A 21153-nucleotide genomic window follows, 5' to 3' on the forward strand; every position below is an offset into this window, starting at 1 on the left:
CCTGCATAGACTGCACTATAGATAAGTCGGTTCAATTTTAGAGTAAAATGAACGTCAACCAACTTTTCAACTGTTGAGTTGTGGAGAAATGACATTTGCCCTAGTTTTTGTCTTGACTAAACAAATTCTAGGTAAAGGTGTAAATTGGGTCAAACCGGGCCGGGCCAGCATGACCTACAGATAACCCATGCTTTGTATAGGCCAAACTGGGCTGTGCTTGCCCTTGCCTCCTCTGAGATACTTCAGAGGTTTGGCCCGACATGGCCCATGGTACAATCCCAAGCGGGCCTGGATTGTGCCATGTCATGCCGCCAGCGGAGCCTTGGGCTAAGTTGCGTCATGGGCTAAGCCAGGCCATGAGAGACATGTTTAAAAAAAAATGAAAACAATGAACATTTAAAACAAAATATGTTCACAAAATAGACAAAAAATTGAAAAATAAAATCTTAAAATTTTATTTTATATGAATCTTGACATATACAAATTTTTATATATGAAATAATAAAGTGGAATTAAAAAAAATTACAATACAATTAGAATAAAATAATAATAAAATCAAAAATAAAATTTATACCTATTAATATATTATATATTATTATATAATTATTATTACATATACATATACATATATAAATGTATATAATTATACAATTATTATATATAATATACAAATAATATATAAGGGTCATGCTGGCCCGTGGACCTAAAAACTCAAGCCCAGTGCTTGCATGCTATAGTGACGGGCTGATTACAACTCTAATTAGGAATGGAAATGGGGCTGGTTTGGGGCAGGGATCATATTTCCCGTCCCTGCTCCTGATTCTGAAATTAATCCCCATCCCCATCCCTAATTCCCGCTGGGGATAAAATTTGTCCTCCATCTCCAATCCTCAACGGGGATGGATTCTCCATGGAGACCCGAATCCTCAAAATTTTTTAGATAATAGTATTTTTTTGAAAAATAAATAAAAATTTTAAATTATAAATAATGCTTTAAATATATTTTGATATATACATATGGTATACATTTAATATAAATAACATTCGGGATTGGGGAGGGGCAGGGACCTCAATACCCATCCCTAATCCAACCCCGATCGGGTATTCCTATTAATCCCCTTCCCGTCCCCGTTCCGCCAAAACAATCCCATTCCTGACTCCATCAGGTTAGTAAAGTCGGGTCCCCATGATGAAAAAAATTGCCATCGCTAGCCTCTAATTCTGGGGTTAGTAAAAGTAAACTCTTGCTTGTGTTTTCAATAATCAATTCTGTCATTTCCAATGAATTTGGTCAGAATTAACCAAACCTGTGTATTTGACTTTGGAGCATAAACTAGGGCTATAATTTGGCATTGTTTGAGATGGATTTGTGGATCCAGTAGTTCCAGGACGAGAAGTTGAAGTTGAGGGATTTCTCATTAGAAAAAGGGTTTCACTTATTGTGTTTTGAACACAAGGTTTTTTTAGAACACAAGGTTATGCACATCTCAATACGTGGAATGATTTTGCATTTCCCCTGTTCTATGGGAAGTCGGATTTGGTGACATAAACTATCCTTTTCAGCCGTGTATTGAGAACATCTCCCTTTAATAAAATGATATAATTTACAAGTATAAAGATATTAACAATGTACGGCTGAAAAGGGCTATGAAAACAGTAGAGCACAAATTTGTGAGAACCAAATCTTCTCTCGTTCAATGGTATTTTAGCAAAATACGATGACTGTTTATTAGTATAAAATTCCACGCCAGTAATAAATTTATGAACCCCACTATGAATTCATTTTAATAGATCACTAATCAGTACAGGAAAAAAAATTCTGCAAATCGGATCTTCTAATTCTTGCAACTACTGGGACGGGGGTTGGTATTCATCCTAGTCTGATGATCAACATCCAACCTTGACCAAATCAGTATATACTTCCTGTTTTGCAAATTATTTAAAAGAAATATTATTAGATTTCTACAAAATATGTCTCCTTGATTGTGAAATGTTTTTGTTTTAAACTGAAATCTTTGAATTTCTTGATTTCAGCCCAATAAAAGTCCAAGATGGGTGCTACTGAATTTAGAAGCTTTTACCTACATAAGAAAAAAAAAAAAAAAACCCATAAACACCTACCCCCACTTAAATTTTTGGCCTCTCGCTGATTGTAGAGGAGACTTGGATCAATATCATAAAATTATATCATATATTATATGTTATTATAAATAAAATATTTATTTGTTTTCATAAAATTTAATTAATGACTTGGGCCCAAATCTGGTTCCAGGTTATAGCTCTTATCATCGGTGCTAAGCCCAGTCCAGCCCATGATAGACATGTCTCACCTGGGGTTCATATCGCCAGATCTAGACCTCAATTTGAAGTACCCAATCACAGACATTTGTATCATTCTCTAATTTTTTTTTTTTTTTATGAGAAACGGTAACTTTCATCAAAAATAATGGATAAAGATTACAACTGCCACCGTCCAAGGGCCGGATGGGGGACCCTTTGATAAAAATGCCTCAAAAACAGGCCCAAAACAACTCCTGCCTATTGACTCCTGCTTTAGATAAAGCATCAGCTATTCCATTAAAACTGTTCGTCTAAAATTTATTATTTTGATACACCAGAATTCCAAATAACCTATATACTAGAACATTTCTATTTTCACAGTTTAGACGGCAGCATGGCTTTAATGCTTGACATAGTGTCGTAGTTTCCTCCAGTTGGCTGCTGCAGCTTGTGCAATTTTGCTTTGGCTCTAAACAGGATCTTGTGTACTTCGTCAAAATGAGGTCTGGTTGCATTTCTGGTATCCTCAATCCACTGCACAATCTTCTTGTGTGGGTACAATATTCGATCGAGATCCTTCTCATCCAAGAGCTGAAACAAGTGGAGTATACTAAGACATCAAATTCCATTACAGCCTCATAGTTTCATCACTAAATATAACAAAACCATTCAAAATTTCATCCTTCTTTGCCTAAAATTAGGTCTTTAATTAAGATGAAAAATACTAAAAAGAGCGTTTGCACAAGACAAAAAAAGAAATAAAACAACCAGGAACAACCCACCACCACTAAGAACATTTCCATTATACGCATCAAAGTATACTACTAAACGCATATACCATTATGTTAACTACAACATGCGTTTTATATATGGAATGGATGGCAGTTTTCAATTTCTTCACCTCCTGTCTATAAAACTTTAGCCAAACCTTTTTGGTTCACTGAAGGATGATGAACATATTGTGTGATTCAGATAATGCATCACATGAATAGGGGCCCAACGCATAATTTTTGCATCATATGTTGTCATAACATAATTATAGTGAGAGAAGACCATTGTAAAGCCAGCACGCATCACCATTGGAATGAAATTTCCCCATTTTATTGGTCAAAAGAGGTCTTTCCTACATTTTGCTTGCAGAGAACATGTGTATGCTACCATCACATGGATTGGATGAGTTGAATCATAGTGGTACAATTAATACTTCAATAAAAACTTTCAAAGTAGGAAAAAACAGGAATCTTGTAAAATTAAAAAAAAAATCTTGTAATATGTATAAATCAGCAATAAAGTAGAATGTGCCATTGACAACCTAGGTATATATCACATAATTATATTTATGAAAGGAAATTTGGATTACAGATGAAGCATGGAAATTTCCAGAAGACATCCAGATACAAAGGCTCTCTTTTGTTACCTCCAGCTGCATAATTTCACAGACAAGGCTCAGATCTGCTATAGAAGGTTGAGAGCTTCCTAATAAAAACTTCCCATTTCCTTTGAGCCATATAGACTCAATCTTCGATAGAGATGAAGTCAAAATTTTCTCAGCTTCGGCAGCCACTTTTGGATTCGATTTAAGACCAAGTGCAGGTCCAAGCACAGTATTTAGAACAAAGGGAGCTGCAACAAGAGAAGAGCACTAAGAAAGCTGTAGCTCACAACTACGTAACCCACAAAGAAAGGAGAAAGCAAGTGCATAGGTATTGCCAGAGTTCAAACTTCAGAGTTGGGTCTTAAACAGACAGTGAGTGATTACAATGGTAACACAAATAATTGCAAAATGTCTTAGAAAAAACTTTTAAATTAGAAATTGCCACTTATATTCATTTGTTTCCAACTGCCCCATACTTCCATAAAATAATAGGGGAAGTTTTCCTGCAAGTACAAAGGAAAGTCTTCCATACACAATCATTTACATGTCTAAAAAATGTGCAGCAAGTATCAAACTGGCCCACAAATTACAAAGTGTGCTGAGAAAAATGCAGTTTCACAGATAGAAGTTGAAGTGTGCTAAAGGTAGTTTGAAGTTTGAGTATTAAGGCATAAGCATAAGAATTAGTTTCCTTTTTCTGGTTCTTTTTAGGGTCAGGTGCTCTAACTGAGATCGTATAATACCACAGAGAAAACTAACCTAATACCATGCAACAGGACAGGAGATTAGCTCTAGTTAGTTGCCAAAGCCAATAGGACCAGTACCAGAGCACGACTACAACCATTATGTCCTCTAGTATCTAAAAGACCCATCAACCAGAATTCCTCAGGTTTCAAGGCTGCACCAATCAAAATTGAACTTGATGTTACCAATTGGTGGAGGGGTCCAATCAATAATGTTATCTTCCGAAAATATAGAGAAATCGTTGAAGATCCACATCCAATGTGCCATATGAATAGTAATGAGCTCAATCAATTCCTCTGAAGCCTGTCTTTTATCAGAGAAGATTGTAGCAGTCCTCTGTCCATAGAATAGAGCCTCTTATGCATCTTTAAATAATCTTTCTCCTATTTCTTATTGGGGAAAACATTCCACGAAAAAAGTATCAATCTCCTTGTCAATCTTTACCTTCTCAAGACTTATTTGTTTATTTATATTGGTAAGTTCTACTAACCATCAACTAAATTATTTGAACTAATTAACAATTTATAAATGGACCTAAAGTTTGACTTTCAGAAGGTATTTTTAGACTTTTAACATGTAACTTTTTTCAATGTAGATTTCTAATATTAAAAGTGCTTAGGATATGCCAATAACGAAGTGTCTGTAAGGAAAAAAAATAGCTGTCAAAGAAAACCAGAAAACCGAATAAAGAAACTGTTCCCTCAGATTCTCTCTAAGGTGCAATTCCAACAGCAGGAGACAGATTTTAGATGAGACTTCTTGCTTTCATGAATTTGCCAACCACCAAAACCAATAAAATTATAAATATTGTTAATTTACATTTCTTTGTACTACTGCTTGGAATATTGACGTTATTCCTACATTACTACTGATACTACACTGCAAAATCTTATTCCATACCAATATTCTAATACGTCTACTTTTATTCATTGGAAACCACTACAATGCAGAATATTAATTCTAAAGTTCAAAGAAGACTTATTAAGTTCATCAGAAATCGTCAAAGCTCAATTAAAAATGAAAGATATATATGTGCTTGAGTTACCAATGACATAGATAAACCTTTAGATTGTCCCAGTAAGGCCATTATTCATGAGTTCAATCCAAGCCTAACTCATCACACAAAAAGGGCTAACTAAAGCAAAGTGATATAGTCAGTCCCCCTACCCACCCAATTTAATTGTCCGATTTTCAGTTATAGAACTTCTTGTTGAATAGACTCAACCTTTTTCAAGCAAGGAGAAGCAAAAAATGGGTTGAAGCTTGAGCCTTGAGGTTTGAATGTACAGTACCTGCACCACGACGCAAATTGGAATGATGCCAATCCAAGACTGAATTGATCTTAGCTCTCCTAAAAAGATCAGTTGGGTACCTTACCAAAAAAGTGAAACACAAACACATGCATAAGTTGGGGTTTTCTTTGATAAGTAATTACTTAGGCTGCGTTTGGAACCAATGTAAAACGTCATCGGTGTAAATATTTACGCCGGTTTGATTTTGTTGGCGTTTGGAAGGAGTGTGCAATCATGATCGACATAAAACTCCACTCCGGTTCAGTTTTGCGTATGTTTGGATGGAGTGGAGTTTACGTCGTAAATCGATGTAAAAGTTCATTAAAGCAGAGTTTTACATCGATTGTCGGTGTAAATATTACATCAATAAAATCAATGTAAAACTCTGCTTTTCTCATGCACACTTTTCAAAATTAAAATGGTTACTTTTTAATGGTTCGATGTAAAACGTCATTGGTATACTTTTACACCGATGACATTTTACATCAGTCCCAAACACAGCTTTAGGAGTATTTAATTGACAAACCCTAGAGTAAGTATACCTTAGTAATGCACAAAACAAAAATATCTGAAATTCTTTCTGATCTAGATATAAAATTTTGAAGAGAAAGATGCATTCAACTTACCAATGATCTGCAACTCCTGGGAATGCACAAGCAAGGTAACTCAGAATTGCATGACTGCAAAAATAAATTTGGAAAGAAAGTCCAGCTGATTTAACATGTATAGTAGTACAACATAAACCAGGTGAGAAAAAAGAAGACGCAAAGTGAAAACATTAACAAATAGCTTTGTATTGCTCCAGTCTTAAGGGAACGTACAAAGCTACAAAATTATATTAATAAAATGAAACTCTGATTAATTAAGCTAAGAGGTTTTCTGAGACATTTTATTTCTTTCAGAATTTATATTTACGTTCTCTTACAGTATTAAGTTTTTCTTCTTTTCTCCAAAATGAGGTGCCTCACTAGTCACTTCATTCAGGCATGCATGTCCCTTTGTTCATAAGTTGTACTTTTTTCTTTTAAAACACTGAAACATAGGAAGACATCAAGAAACCGAGTATATAACGATTTATCCATTTTTCTTACAATAGATAATCTTATCCATATTTTATAATTACCTTTCATACAATTTTAATAATATTAATCATCAATGGTTGATGCAGAAAACTTGTAAGATGTATCAAGTAAGATATAAAGGGAAAATGAACCCTCGAGCCTTTTGTTGGGAGGTGGCTCACAGGAAAATGATACGTGGAATCTGTTTCAGAGAAATGAAACATGCTGTATATCTCTCCCTAAACTTGCATTTTATGCCTTGAGGAAGGTTTAATTAATTTAATCAACTGTGTCCAAGGCAAGCTTAGTGGATGTTTCTTCTCTCTCATTAGTATTGACTTCTTCCTTGGGACAATCAATAATTCCTTTGGATCTGGAACTGGTCTCCCTCCAGCATTTAGAAAGGGAAACACCAATATTACATGCATGCAGAGTTCTTTATGTGATTAGCACCGTATACCAAAAGCTTAACTGGATTTCGTGGGGATTAATACATCTTGTAAAGAGACTGGACCGAATGGGCCCTAACAGCTGCTTGTGTGATATCCTTTATTTTTATCTTTTATTTTATGTTGATGGGCCTGTTATTTGTTCTTGTTTTATTTTCTTTATGTAATTGCCAACCTGGCCGCTCACTTAAGGGCATACTTGTCATCATTAATTTTTGGAGATTAATAAAATAGGGTTAGAGGAGAAGGGTGAATTATTCGACTTCTTCTTCTCTTACCTCTTCTCTTCGACATACACAGCTCTTGCACTATTATTCAGATCTGATTTGCACTGTTAATTACTGATTTTAAACCTGATATTAGAAGACTGATTCACATCTCATCTAAGCACAACACAAGGGTCATGTTACACGAACATTTCACATTTGTATGAATAGCAATGAATCACTAAGAACATATAAACAAGTCCAGAAAAGTTCCCTTCCTCCCCCCTTTCCTGTTAAAATCTAGCATAACCTCTATCAACTGAAAAGCAGTTACAAATAGGAAAGAAGCTCATTAGTTCCATATTTGTAATAAGATAATAACAGTATCTTATTCAAAACTTAAAGTTGATGACATGGTACAGTTTCAAAAGCAGCAAGAGTTATGCATGCATAGATAACCCTACCCAGAAACTACCTGGTCTCTATGTTCATTTATGAAAATCACAGAACACTGGAATACCTCTCAAATAGCTTAAATCTCCCATCAATTATGGCTGGAACTTGTCTCATAGGATTGATTTCTGAAAGTTTAACATGGAGACTGTTACTATAATAAAAAGGGTCACATATAATTGGCACTTGCATATATTTTCAATAAAGATGAGTCTGTCATGAGTTTGCCATAGTTACAATACACGTTTTCTGTGGAACTTTACTTTAATGAAATGTGAATTCTGCAAAATTTAATACAATTGAAATAACACCAAAGCAATAGCAAATCCTATTCATCAACTTGTCTTAAGTTGACAATACAAGAAATCTCCATTTTATGAAATTTCTCAGTTTAATGTTAAGCATAACCTTCATTTATAGAATTCTAAGAGAAACGCCCGTGTCCCTTCAAATTCATAATGGATAGATGCTTCCATTTTTCTGTATATCATCATATTTTCACATATTATAAAATTCTCTAAAACAGAGCATTTGTGTGCAATTATTTATGGCATAATCAACAAAGCGAGTAGTATGTGTTAAAAATTCCCATGGTTTTTGAAGTTCTAAGCTCAAGCCAACCATAAATTATACTCGGAGTTCTAATGTTCTATGTGTTTGTGCACCCTTGGAATCGTTGGAATTTTATATAAATATGTGATGTTTATATCAAACTTCATATAAAGCAATATATAAAAACAAAAATAAGGTGAACGTATCAAGATAACTGCAAAAATAAAATAAAGATACCTATACTAATCGAATTTTATAGGGATGAGGCTAGTCAGCTAAGCTAGGTTTCTATTCAATTGCTAAGTCCCAGCTAAGATTTCACAAATACAAACAGCCCCCAGATTCATGGCTAACAAGCTTGACGAGCTTTTAAGACAAGACATACTGACAAGTATGCAAAGCGTATATTCAATCAGAGCTTTCTTTAAATAACAGAAAGCAATCTGAGTTTCTAAATCAGTGTCCTACTGTCCTCGTAAATACACAAATGCAGTGTTCAGACATCATTTAAAAATGCAGGAATTATATAAAGATAAGAGCCAACAAAAAACTCGTAACTGCATATATGTACCTTTAAATTCAGGAGAGATATGCTGACGTTTCGATAGGTCTACTTTGATCTCCTCAAATTCGATTCCGTTTACCCTAATTCACCAACCAATTTGCATAACTGTAAAATTACACCGTACATAAATTAAAAAACTTAAGCCCGAAAAATAGGGCCGGGGAATTACTTGCAGAAGATTATAACCGCACGAGAAGGCTGGGACATCCGATCGGCATAAACCTTCAGCATCATTTTTCCTTCTCTTTACTCTTCTCTCTGTCTCGGTTCTCAATTTGAGTCGCGAAGATTAGGCGCAACCGCACAAGTGGTCAAGTACGTCTAGTTTAACTGAGACCCACTGAAACACGAACACGCCAGTGATGGAAATAAATTCTAAACATCAACTAAACTTTTTTGTGTTTGGATTAAATATTTAAAGTAAGCCTTTGGTTTGGTTTAGCAAATAGACAAAAATTTACCCGGATGTCAACGGACCGGGTCTGAAATCAGCTGGAACCGGAACCGGCCCAATATGAAAGGTTGAGGACTCGGACCTGTACCCAGACCCGATAAGGTATATAATTTTTGGACCTGGAACCGAATCGGTTGGTTTCTGGGACAATCACGGTCCGACCTGACAGACTTAATTATAATAAATAAAAAATAAACATTTATGTTTATTATATATCAAATATTCTCTCTCTATATATCATATATATATATATTATACATTTTATTTATATATTATACTATATATATATATATATATATATATTTATTTATTGGTTTGGGACTAGGTGAAATCGATTCCAAACTAATAGTATTCAAGATTCTATATCAGGCCCCAGGACCAACCTGTTGGTTCCAATTTCCAGAACGGGAACTGGCCCAATCTGTTTGGGTCCATCGGTCAGACCCGACCCATTGACAGCCCTACCTATGGTTTCATGAACCCGAAATCCAAATTTTTTGGGAGACCATCATAATAGGTCTGCTACAAAGGTATTTGAGGGCAACTAGGTATTTGAAGCAGTGTATTCATCATCTTCATTGGAGAAATTAAGCTTAGCCTTTTTTCCTGTGATGCGGGAGAAGATGTTGTCTTTCTATTTCCTATTTGCTCCCGGATTCGGTTGTAATTGGCTAATTGCCATGGAGTGGCTTCATCGTGATGATGACAGTGGTGGTGGTGATCATCATCATCTTGATTCCTTTTTCCCAGTCAAGCTGAGTCTATCTCCCATGAGGAATTTTCTAGACATGATGTATTTTTCAGTCAATGTTGGTTTTATTTTGAAAATTTAAAAAATAATGAAAGGCAAAATCAACTATAAAATGATAATTTTAGAAATAAAAAAAAAAATTAAAATATATATATATATATCACATGACATCAAATGCAAAGGGCGGTTGGGAGTGTCCACATCCAAGACAAATTATATAAGTCACATGATTGCAGCGAAGACCTCTCAAGTTAATTTAGCTATTCAAGCTGAACTATTTGCTATTTTGCAGGTTTTACAATAATTACAAAACTGGAATTTTGAGAAAATATGTATTTGTTCTGATGCTCAGATCGTTCACGCAACAAACAGATTATCCCTGGTCATGCCAATGGCTTTTTTTGAAAACCAGGATGTTATTAAGCAACCTTAAAAAAGTTTAACTTTTGTTATATAAATAAACAATTTAACTAATCATAATCAGCCCACACGATATCCCAATTAGCTGAATCTCACTCTTCTCATCTCTTGTTAGTTTAGATTACCTAAAAGGGGATACCCAGGGTTGAAGACTTTATTTCTCTTTCTGGTTATTAATATAGTATTTACTTTTCAAAAAAAAACAAAATTGCATGAAAAACCAGGAGGCCTTTTATATTCTTAGCCGGTTTTTCCTCTTTTTGATAGATAATTCATAATTGGTTTGGATCTAAATCGGTTTGGAACAGCAAATGGTCCCAACCCAATTATAATTGGGGCAAAACCACAGAACCAATACTGACATAATCAGTTCGGTTGGTTGTCAGGTAGACTAGAGTCACCTGACCCATTGACAGCCCTATTGTCTGAATCGGATCTGCTACCCATAAGACAATACTTGAACAGTTGAACCTACGAGTTTCCAGTTCACATGGAATATCTCCAAGAGTGAATTCTAACAACACGATGTTTCTCTACGCCAAATCAATCTCCTAGCATCATCATCTTGAAGTTTCTTGTCGGTAAAAAGACTGGAAGTTGATTGGTGAGGTCATGCGTGTATTGTAATACAATATGCTATAAAACAGTAATAGAACGATGAAAAGGAAGAAGGTGAACCTTTTTTTTTTTGCAATGTGCCAAATTATTATCACAATTTGGAGAGACAACGAAGAGTAAAACCTTTGTTTCTTATGACTCAACCAACTTTGTAAATTCACAAATTTAGTAAAATAAGAAAAATAAAAGAACATGACAGCAGCAAGCTATGCTAGTATATCGATGTATGTATAAAATTGAATCAACTCTGTTGTGATCAGTCACTCCACCTGGATACCACTTATCTCAAGGGTGTCCAGTTTCTTGGGTCTTCTATAGTTCTTTAACAAAAGAGAGCAGCATACAACACTAACTGAGGAGGCTGCCATTGCAGCCCCAGCAATCCATGGTGGTAGCCGAAATCCGGTAGAAGGGAAAAGGGCACCAGCAGCAATTGGGATGCCAAGTAGATTATAACCTAATGCCCATATGTAGTTCAGCCGAATGCGAGAGAATGTTTTTCTGGAGAGATCAATGGCAGTTATCACATCCTCCAAGTTGCTCTTCATGAGAACAATGTCAGCAGCTTCAATGGCAATGTCTGTGCCAGCACCAATTGCCATTCCCACATCAGCAGCCACTAGTGCCGGTGAGTCATTTATGCCATCTCCAACCATAGCCACTGTTAATCCCATACTCTGCAGGATAAAAAAAAATAGTTAGGCAATCATCAACAACAAAAAACAGGGTTAGTTCACACGGAGATCACTAATCGTCTTAAATGCTTGGAGTAAATAAAAGCCCAAACAATAACTAGAAATTTTGATCAAGTCAAAACAAGTGATCATCACTGGATCTCAGCTACAAAATTTAAAACTTTAATACATGCATAGAGATATGTATAAAGCTTATGTGAGCAGATGCATGTCAGAACGCATCTAACAGAAACATGTATTTTAGTGTACATGTAATATGTACCCATATTTATGTACAGACAGCAGAAATGTTACCTACAAGTATATTAACAAGTGTATTCAAATCGAATATTTTACCTGCAACTCCTTCACTTTTTCTGCTTTCTGTTCAGGTTTGGCTTCTGCAATAACAGTTTCAATTCCAACCTCTTTGGCAATGGAATTTGCAGTGCCCCAATTGTCACCTGTCACCATAATGCTCCTGACATTCATGGACTTGAGAATAGATATGGCATCCCGAGCACCCGGTTTCAGTGGATCAGATATGGCTATCAGTCCCACAACCTCCCTATTTATGGATACTAAGATTCCAGTTTGTGCCATCTCTTCCATTTCTACTAGGACTTCTTCAGCATCAACTGGGACAAATATGTGAGATTCCAACATCAGGCTCTTGTTCCCCACTATTATTTCCTTGCTTTGGACAGTTGCCTTCACACCATGGCCTGTGATGGAGACAAAATCCTCTGCTTCTGGCCAGACATGGTTCTCTTCATCTTCTCCAAATTTCTTGGCATACTCAACAATGGCCTTTGCTAGTGGATGTTCGCTGTTTACCTGAATAATATGTACAGCATGCCAATATTATCATAAGACATACTTCTTGCATTTAACATAAAAAGGAGTAAAAATTAATATAAGCAAATATGGTGGTTTGGTAATAGACTGTCAGAAACCCAACTGGTTAACATGAATCCTCCAAATAAAAAGCATCAACTGAATGATTAATATTGCAGGGAAAAAAACTATAGCAATGGGATTTTAATCTGACAGGTATAAAGGTCCCCCATGGTGAGAATGACCCGAGAAAAAGAAGCAATTTACAGCCATTATTCAAGTAAAAACTAGGAAGTTTTCCAATAAATTTCCTATATTCAGATTTTCCTGAAGTATATTTTCTCCTCAGGCAACATTTGTTTCCACAAGAGGTGGCAGGAAAAAAAAAATACTGTGGTAAAAGGGGAGAAAATACAACTGAAACATTTCAGTTTGAAAAGCTTCCAATCCTCTCTGGTGAAACAAAAAGAGCATTACAATAAAGGATAAAATTCCAAGTTCAATTCTAAAAGACAATCATCCCAATTGTGAGTCAATAAATTGAATTTTCTAGCCTTCCTTAACATGGCCTTGTGGCTCCTCAAGACATCAACAAAGATATGATATGATAAAAATAAATTGTCATAGATAACAGGTGAAACAAGTAAGAAAGAAAGGCCTACCTCAGTTGCAGCAACCAATTCATAGAACTCACGAAGTACCATGTTTTTCAAGAGCCTTGTGCTTACAACTACTGGCTTTCCAATGGTCAGTGTCCCAGTCTTGTCAAAGACGATGCAATCCACCTACAAAGAAAGGTAAATTTTTAAATAATTCTATAAATTAATTAAGTTGGAGCAAGAAAAAAAAAGAAAAAAATATATATTTGAAAAAGAAAATGAGCATAAATGGCATGAAATGACAGAAAAAGATGAGTGAAATGGAAAAACATTAGCTGATCCACATTAACTTGCTCAAAATTTGATTGAATATCAGCAATGTGCTGATTCTAATTGGCAATTTATCCAAGCAATCTAGGTGGTCACTAAAATGGTATGAAAGAAATGAAAATGGTTTAAGAAAAACTATAAATAAGAATTGTAATGACTATTATTGCTTGAATCAATCTTCAAATAGTTTGGAGGAAGATTGGGCATTTGATATCTGCAATTAGACTTAAACTGAATTAAGATGAAGTTTTGAAAAAGTGTTGAAATAATTAACCTCTAAGTTTTTAATCAGCACAATTAACCTCTAAGTTCAAGCAACTACTCCAAAAATGTAAGTAAATAAGGAAAATCTATAATTCCGGAAAGACATGATACTGGAAAGGATTTGACTAATCATAACCCCTGTGAATTTTGATAAAAACCCATCTGATTGGTTACCACTTTTATGATGCTGGTTAATTGGTTGTAAATTTTTCTGGTATCATGTCTTTCTGGCGTCATAGTCGAACCCAAGTAAAAGAGAGAAAATCTATGCAAATCTTTCATACTGACCTTATGTGCATTTTCCAATGCTTGCCCTCCTTTGATTAGTACACCTTGGGAAGCACCGACCCCAGTACCAACCATCACCGCTGTTGGAGTTGCCAGACCTAGAGCACATGGGCAAGCTATGACCATAACAGAGATGCCAAATTGAAAAGCAAGCTCAAAGCTGTCCATTGAAGATGGTATCCAAGACTTTGGATAGGCATTGAACTTTCCAGCTAAAAACCAGGCAAGCCAAGTTCCAAATGCAAGAACAATAACCTACAAGGATTCAAAACAAATAGGTAAAGATTTTGAAAACCAAATGGCAATTGTTTGGTCATTTCTAGATATGCCTGAATAGATGTTGATTTGTTTCGTCAAGGGAGTGGGGGAGGAGGGGAATTCTACATGGTAGAGTCACAAAATTTATTGATTTGTTGAAAAAATAAAGCATGCAATACTCTACCAAGTATATTATTTTAGCTGCTCAAAGTTTCCAAAGTCAATTCAATTAAATTTCGGTACTTTCAGGCTGTCAGCAGGACTTTGGGCACTGTGTTAGATTATTATCCACCACTAATTAATCCTTTTACAGCTCATGTATGAAGACTTAAAGAATTACCCATTCTTTTGTGAAGAAATATGAGTAGTAAGATTTAGTTATTGGCGTCTTATGTTCTTTAAAGAACTATAATATAGTGACTTTTTTCCAAATATATATATATATATATATATATATATTGGTGGAGAAGGAGAAGGGTTGGGCAAATTAGGTTATGGCTGAAGGCCAGGTTTTGGGCATCAAAGGCCAAAAGCTTTACCAAGCAAGTTAGCATCTTCCAAAAAATTGTTTCAGCCATATTGTAAGAGCCCCTTTCTTTTCCAGTCTCTACTACCTGAACGTACAAACTTCACAAACTTGGGAAGCAAGAGAAATCAATAACAAAATAATGATTGTTAATGCTTCTTGAGAAACAAGAAACAGATTTCCTTGCAAAGATGGGACAATCAGTCCCAAGATAAACTAATCTACTGTATCTGATGACAGAAGTATCATGCAATGATTAAATATCCTCAGACTAAGAAATAAGAAAGCAATCACCCTCCCCACCCACAAGTAGCCAAGCACTTCAACTAATTTATAATTAAGACACTAATGATTTTGAAAACTACTAAACCTTGTGTTAAAAATGTCCACTTTTACATGGCAGTTAGGAAAACTTACCAAGGGAACAAAGTATTTTGAGATACGATCAGCAAACTTCTGCACAGGAGCTTTGGCCATTTGTGCTGATTCAACAAGGCGAACAATCTGTGAAAGAGCACTCTCAGACCCAACTCGTGTTACCTGAATATGCAATACCCCATTTTCATTAACAGTTCCTCCAATCACTGCATCACCCTTCCTCTTTGCCACTGGGCGGGCTTCTCCTGTTATCATGCTCTCATTGACATGGCTTTGACCCCGTATGACAAAACCATCAGAAGCAACTTTTGCACCAGGAATTATCTTAATTATGTCATTCTTTTGTATCAACCGACTATCAATTTCTTTCTCACTTACCACATTTCCATGGCCATCAATAGTTAACAGTGTTGCCGTCTCAGGTGCCAAGTTCATAAGCTTGGCAATAGCCTCAGATGTCTTCCCCTTGGCCAAGACCTCCAAATATTTTCCAAGCAAAATAAATGAGATGAGCATCGAGCTGGTCTCGAAGAAATCCACACCATTGAAATCCATTGATGTTGCAGCTCTCAATACTGTGTAGACAGAATAAAAGTATGCTGCATTTGTTCCCAAAGCAATCAAGACATCCATGTTTGCAGAGCCATTTCTCAATGCCTTATAGGACCCGATATAAAATCTTCGGCCAATGATGAATTGTACTGGGGTGGATAATACCCATCTCAAAAGCTCCCCTATAGTCAACATTTTGACTACTTTAGAATCCAATCCCTGTTTAATACCAGGGATATACATGAACACCATGGAAGTAAGGAAAACTGGGATGGTAAAAACTAAACTCCAAAGAAAGGATTTATAGTACTGCTTAATTTCCTCCTGTCTGTGAGATCCATGTTGCCCTTCTTCAGGGAAGATCATGGCCTTGAAGCGCCCTGATCCAGTTGACTCTATCACTTGGATGAAGTTTCTAGGACCCGTTTCATCTGGCTTGTAAGAAAGAGACACCTTATTCAGCAAGGGATCATATTCTATATCTTGAACTCCTGGGAGGGCCTGGAGAGATTCTTCAATTATCCTCATTGAATAATTAGTGCGAACTCCATCTACTTTGAGCTGTATCTTGCTCTTGTCTTCCCCGGTGCTAATAAGTATAGCTTCAAAACCAGCATCCTCAATTGCTTCCAGTAACTGGTTGTAGCTGACTATCTTTGAATCATAGCGTATTTCTGCTTCTTCAGTTGCTAGTGCAACTTGAGCTTTTTGTACACCATTAATACCTTGCAAAGCAGATTCAACAGCTCTTGAGCAAGAGGTGCAAGTCATTCCTTTTATGTGAAATCGGCATGTTTGCACAGATTTGTTATCTACATCATCCTTAATTAATGCAGCTTCAAATCCAGCATCTTCAATGGCCTCTCGAATTGTCTCCTCCTGCACACATGCATACATACACACACGGTGTTACATAAAAGGAGTGAGCTTTGGTTTTGACTGGTTCAAAAAAATGTAAAACAAATAATGCCATCAAATGAAAACATGTGGTCAGTACAAGACTTGAACATAAAAGTGATATAGAACCAAGGGAGAAAAAAATAAATATAGAATGCTAATCTCAAATAATGAAAAGAAGAAATTCATTACATTGCTAACCCACGTGAATGATTGTAAAGGAATGCAGAAAGCATTTCTAATCTTCACTCTAATTGTTAATGATTAATAGTAGACAACAACTAATTCACTTCACAAACTGAGTAGATGCTGTTAAAGAATGCAAACACTATTCCAAGTCTTGATTGTAGTAACAGTAAGTCTTTAAAAACTAACAATTAAGGTAGATGCTAACTTTACTTAACTGGATATAAGATCACGAGTGAGTCGCTCTATCCACCTTTGTAGAAAGATTAGTTCAAAATATCAGTATAAGCAACAATCAGGGTCAGAAAAAGGGTTACTAATAGCAGTAGTAGGAGAGCAGAACAGAACTAGAAGCAGATATAAAAGTGTCATCAGTAATAGTTATATTATAAGGTCATTTACTTAGACATCCCCTATAGTTTGACGTATTTACTAAAACCTACATTATAGTTTGTGTATTACTAAAAAACCCCTATAGTTTGCAACTACTTTACTTGATCTTCTGTGAGGAACTATCTGTATTTTCATTTGGAAATGGTCATGTAACCTCTTAAAATGAGTAGAAAATGTGAAAGAGCATGGTCCAGGGCTTTTTTTATTCTGAAAATACCCCTAGCAGCTCTCATATCAACCTTTTAGAACCAAAACCTGGGGGCAAAATCAAAATTGTCTGTTTTTTTTATTAATTTGGTCGAACAGCCACCTATCCAGTTGCTACTAGTATCAACAAAGATAACATCTTATCCAGGCTAAGAATTATGGACGATGGCGCAAAGGTTATGACTGTTCACTGTTGTACAAAATCATCACCTTCTACGGGACAAAGTCCTTTTGCCAACCAATTTATCTAAATATCTCTTCGCCTTCTAATAATCTGTATCTAATTTAAATTACACGAGGCAAGATCTCCTAACCACTTAATCATTAACAGGTTCCAGTTCCAGACCCTAATATCAAACCATAGAATTTGATTAAGCACAAGAAATGGATGGAGTGACATCACTTCCAAATAAAGGAACATTTTTCAAAATAGGCGTTTCTATAAATGCAATGAAATCTAAAAATTTCCTTATTTGGAAATTAGATTAAACAGAACAAAAACAGGATCAACATGGTAGCAAATAAAAGCCAGATCAAAAAAGAGATCCTCGGAGGTAGAGGTCGACTTACATTAACGAAATTCGGGAAAAAGAGAACCTGGGCTTTGTTGTTGAGAACATCAACCGTAGCATCTCGAATACCAGGAAGCCGTTTGATGGCTTTCTCGACAGAACCAGCGCAAGCGGAACAAGTCATTCCCAATACCGAGAACAAAGCCTTCGCCTCTGATCCTTCCATGTTCTCCTGAACAGGAACGCCCTTGGGGTACTTGGGCATCGAAGGATAATGCGGCGCCGGCGACAAATCTCGACAGCTCTCATTCCGAATGCAAGCTAACGCGAAAAGCTTGCTCGCCATGATGACTTCTCCCTCCTCCTCCTCAACTAATCTTTGCTTCCAAGCTTTTCTTCTGCTCTCCCCAACTGCTCGACTCCTCCCCTCTCGCTTCCCTCTTAAACTCTGGTTGCGACGTTGCGTTCGAAAAATACACAAGTAATCCACGAATGGACAGTTGTATTCGCATTAGTAAAGTTTTTATAGACGCCCCAGGGTCTGGGCTTCGCCCACGAAGATAGCTGACGTGCACCTACAGCGGCCACTTCTCTGGGTACCTTACCTTTTCCACTGGCTGAACGTCAGCGATCCGCGGGTCCCTCTAATACATTGGCATTAATTCACGGTTTGTCAATGCATAAAAAGACATAGATACCCATTTCATTTTCAATAACTAAGTTTCAGTCATTTTCGAAATGACAAAAATGGCCTCTACTATGATAACCTTTCTCCACGAGTGGGAGCCATTGTTCACTATTCTAACAAAGACTACAGTTCTCCCCGCCGGTGCTAATAATCGGAGTACGCTATTAGAAAAGCTCAAATCAAGGGGAAAACAATGTCAAAGAGCATAATAAAAAGATTTAATTTCACCATTTTATTGAGAAAATATCATTGGATCATAAAGCATTTACCACCATTAAAAGTGTTTTCAATCCCACCGTCATTAAAGAAGAAAACACTAGTTGCTTGTGCTGAAGAAGATAAATAAGGTCTTTTTTTTTCTTGTTGAACTACGAAAATTCAAGAGAACCCATGATTGACCTAGATTTATATCGTGAACTGCGAAATGCACAATTAAGAAAATTGACCCAAGTAATCTCTCACTTGAAACTAACCAAATCGGAGATCATCATGCAATTGATAAATAAAAAATAAAATAAAAAAACATATAGCCTATCATAAAATTATATCATTTTTTTATCAATTAAATTCAACATGAAGCTTTTATCGTGAACACTAAGGTCCCGTTTGTTTTTCGGTAAATTATTCACCTGGGTAAGTGCATTTATCCAAGTTCTTTTATTTATCATGTAAATAAGATAATGATCATTTTATCCATAAAAATATATTATTAAAAGGGCATTTTTGTTCTATTCAATTATTGGCAACTTTCCCCCTAGGTAGGAAAATTATTTACCCACCTAGAAGATAGGCCTAGGAAAATAAAATTTCCCTGAACATTACATAAATCTAAAAAAAGAACATGGTATTTTTGGTCAATAGGAACCAAAATCCCATCGACCAATTTTTTCCCTCTCAAAATCCAAAAAAAGAATAACCCCTAAAGGAAAAGCACCTAAGTCAGATCCCGTACCTTCAATCCCAAAATGAAAAATTCCCAAGCTGAACGGGTAAACATAGTTGTTAAGAGGGGTTAGATCACAGGCATTCAGTAAGACTTGGCTACCACAATTCCTGTCATTGCCTTTTGGAGCAATCGAGTTCACGCATTCATAATTCCACCCATAACGAAGGTAACAAACCAAACGGAGATTCCATGGCAGGGAAAATGAAATTTTATTTATGGAGGAAATAAAAGTGTTCAAAGCAACACCAGTATCGTTTGTTTCTCTTTCTTCTTCCTTTGTATGGGAATTTTTCTTCCTTCAACCTTTGTCTTTCCTTAACCCAGTTTCGAAATGAAAAATGGTTGGTCAAGCCACCTCTCCTCTGTTATTCCTAGATTGAAGAGAAAGGGGAATAGGATAAAAAGAAAAAATGAGTAAAATGGTCCGAATATTATGATAAAGGTTAATTTTGACATTATCAAATTGCACCTGATATCACATAACGGCCTTAACTGACAGTAAATTAAAGCTGGATACTGAATTATTATAAATTGAAAATTTAAGTATAGAATTATTACATTTTAAAATTAGGGGATTAAATTGTCATTCGAGTCAAAGTAAAAGGTACTAATTGAAAATTTTCAAAAAAATAAAAAAAGTCTCAATATCAAGGGCTTTTCCGGGTGCTCGTGGGCCAGTTCGCCGAAATTTGCCAGCGGCAACATGACCCAGTCTCAGGGTCAACGGGCTTGCCCCTTGCCGCGTGTGGAGCGAGTAGTTCCTCGATTTATCTCCGTGTTGACAATAATAACAAAATATGGAGCCCACTATCCGTTTGACTAGGATTTTGTGTGCTCCACCAGCCTAGTATGGACTATGAAACAAGGTAGGTCCATAATCTGAGGACAAAGGCAGCAGTCCTCTCGTCAATAACCGGCGACACACCACCCACTGATTTGACTCCTATACCATACCATGTTCTCTCTTCAACAATCAGCCATCAAACAAGTGGACCATTTCCTTGACAAAAGAGTCTTGGATCAATGATGATAATCGGATTATCATACTCCGAGTGACTCAGAGTCAACTTTATAATACATAAAATAATTAATAGTATTATTCTTTGATAAACCAACTTGGTTCCTTGGTATATGGCTTATTGACCCTTAATATTTACTGGTTAATAATTTTTGTTCACTATATAGTCAACATAAAGTTTACACATATGAAGTGGTATATATTCCACATAAGTCTATAGTTTATACTCTCTCTCTCCTTTTTTTAGCTTCTCAAAGTTTTGTGATTTTTTTAAAGGATAAACCTATCAAGTCAGAAAGCATGATATCGGACAAGATTTGACCAATCACACCCACCCTCATTTAATAAATTTTGATGAATATCATTTCATTGGTTATAAT

At 35.9% G+C, this 21153-nt stretch overlaps 2 protein-coding genes across 2 annotated transcripts; both read right to left on the reverse strand.

Moving 5' to 3' along the window:
• Positions 1-2385: 2385 nt before the first annotated feature.
• On the reverse strand, positions 2386-9365 carry GSTT1 (glutathione S-transferase THETA 1). The gene is made up of 7 exons (XM_088961746.1): positions 9147-9365; positions 8984-9057; positions 7928-7988; positions 6318-6371; positions 5692-5771; positions 3698-3903; positions 2386-2871 (listed from the first exon to the last, which is right to left on the reverse strand). Exons 1-7 carry the CDS (start codon positions 9209-9211, stop codon positions 2656-2658), a joined length of 756 nt encoding a protein of 251 aa, XP_088817872.1. The 5' UTR covers positions 9212-9365; the 3' UTR covers positions 2386-2655.
• Positions 9366-11254: 1889 nt separating this feature from the next.
• On the reverse strand, positions 11255-18618 carry HMA5 (heavy metal atpase 5). The gene is made up of 6 exons (XM_088961749.1): positions 18180-18618; positions 15414-16805; positions 14213-14467; positions 13394-13516; positions 12252-12731; positions 11255-11897 (listed from the first exon to the last, which is right to left on the reverse strand). The coding sequence occupies exons 1-6, from the start codon at positions 18465-18467 to the stop codon at positions 11481-11483; spliced, it is 2955 nt and encodes a 984-aa protein (XP_088817875.1). The 5' UTR covers positions 18468-18618; the 3' UTR covers positions 11255-11480.
• Between the last annotated feature and the right edge of the window lie 2535 nt (positions 18619-21153).

The sequence above is a fragment of the Nelumbo lutea genome, chromosome 1 (genome assembly GCF_056320005.1).
Source record: "Nelumbo lutea isolate HS-2025 chromosome 1, American lotus-T2T, whole genome shotgun sequence".
Lineage (NCBI taxonomy): Eukaryota > Viridiplantae > Streptophyta > Magnoliopsida > Proteales > Nelumbonaceae > Nelumbo > Nelumbo lutea.

Coding starts and splice junctions, on each gene's coding strand:
- HMA5 (XM_088961749.1), bottom strand. CDS start 18,467: ATGGCGAGCAAGCTTTTCGCGTTAGCTTGCATTCGGAATGAGAGCTGT. Junction 13,517..14,212: donor CATTGGAAAATGCACATAAG/GTCAGTATGAAA, acceptor CTTTCTTTGTAG/GTGGATTGCATCGTCTTTGA. Junction 12,732..13,393: donor AATTGGTTGCTGCAACTGAG/GTAGGCCTTTCT, acceptor CATATTATTCAG/GTAAACAGCGAACATCCACT.
- GSTT1 (XM_088961746.1), bottom strand. CDS start 9,211: ATGATGCTGAAGGTTTATGCCGATCGGATGTCCCAGCCTTCTCGTGCG. Junction 6,372..7,927: donor AGATTTAAGCTATTTGAGAG/GTATTCCAGTGT, acceptor TTATTTTTGCAG/TCATGCAATTCTGAGTTACC. Junction 3,904..5,691: donor CAATTTGCGTCGTGGTGCAG/GTACTGTACATT, acceptor CTCTTGTTGCAG/CTCCCTTTGTTCTAAATACT.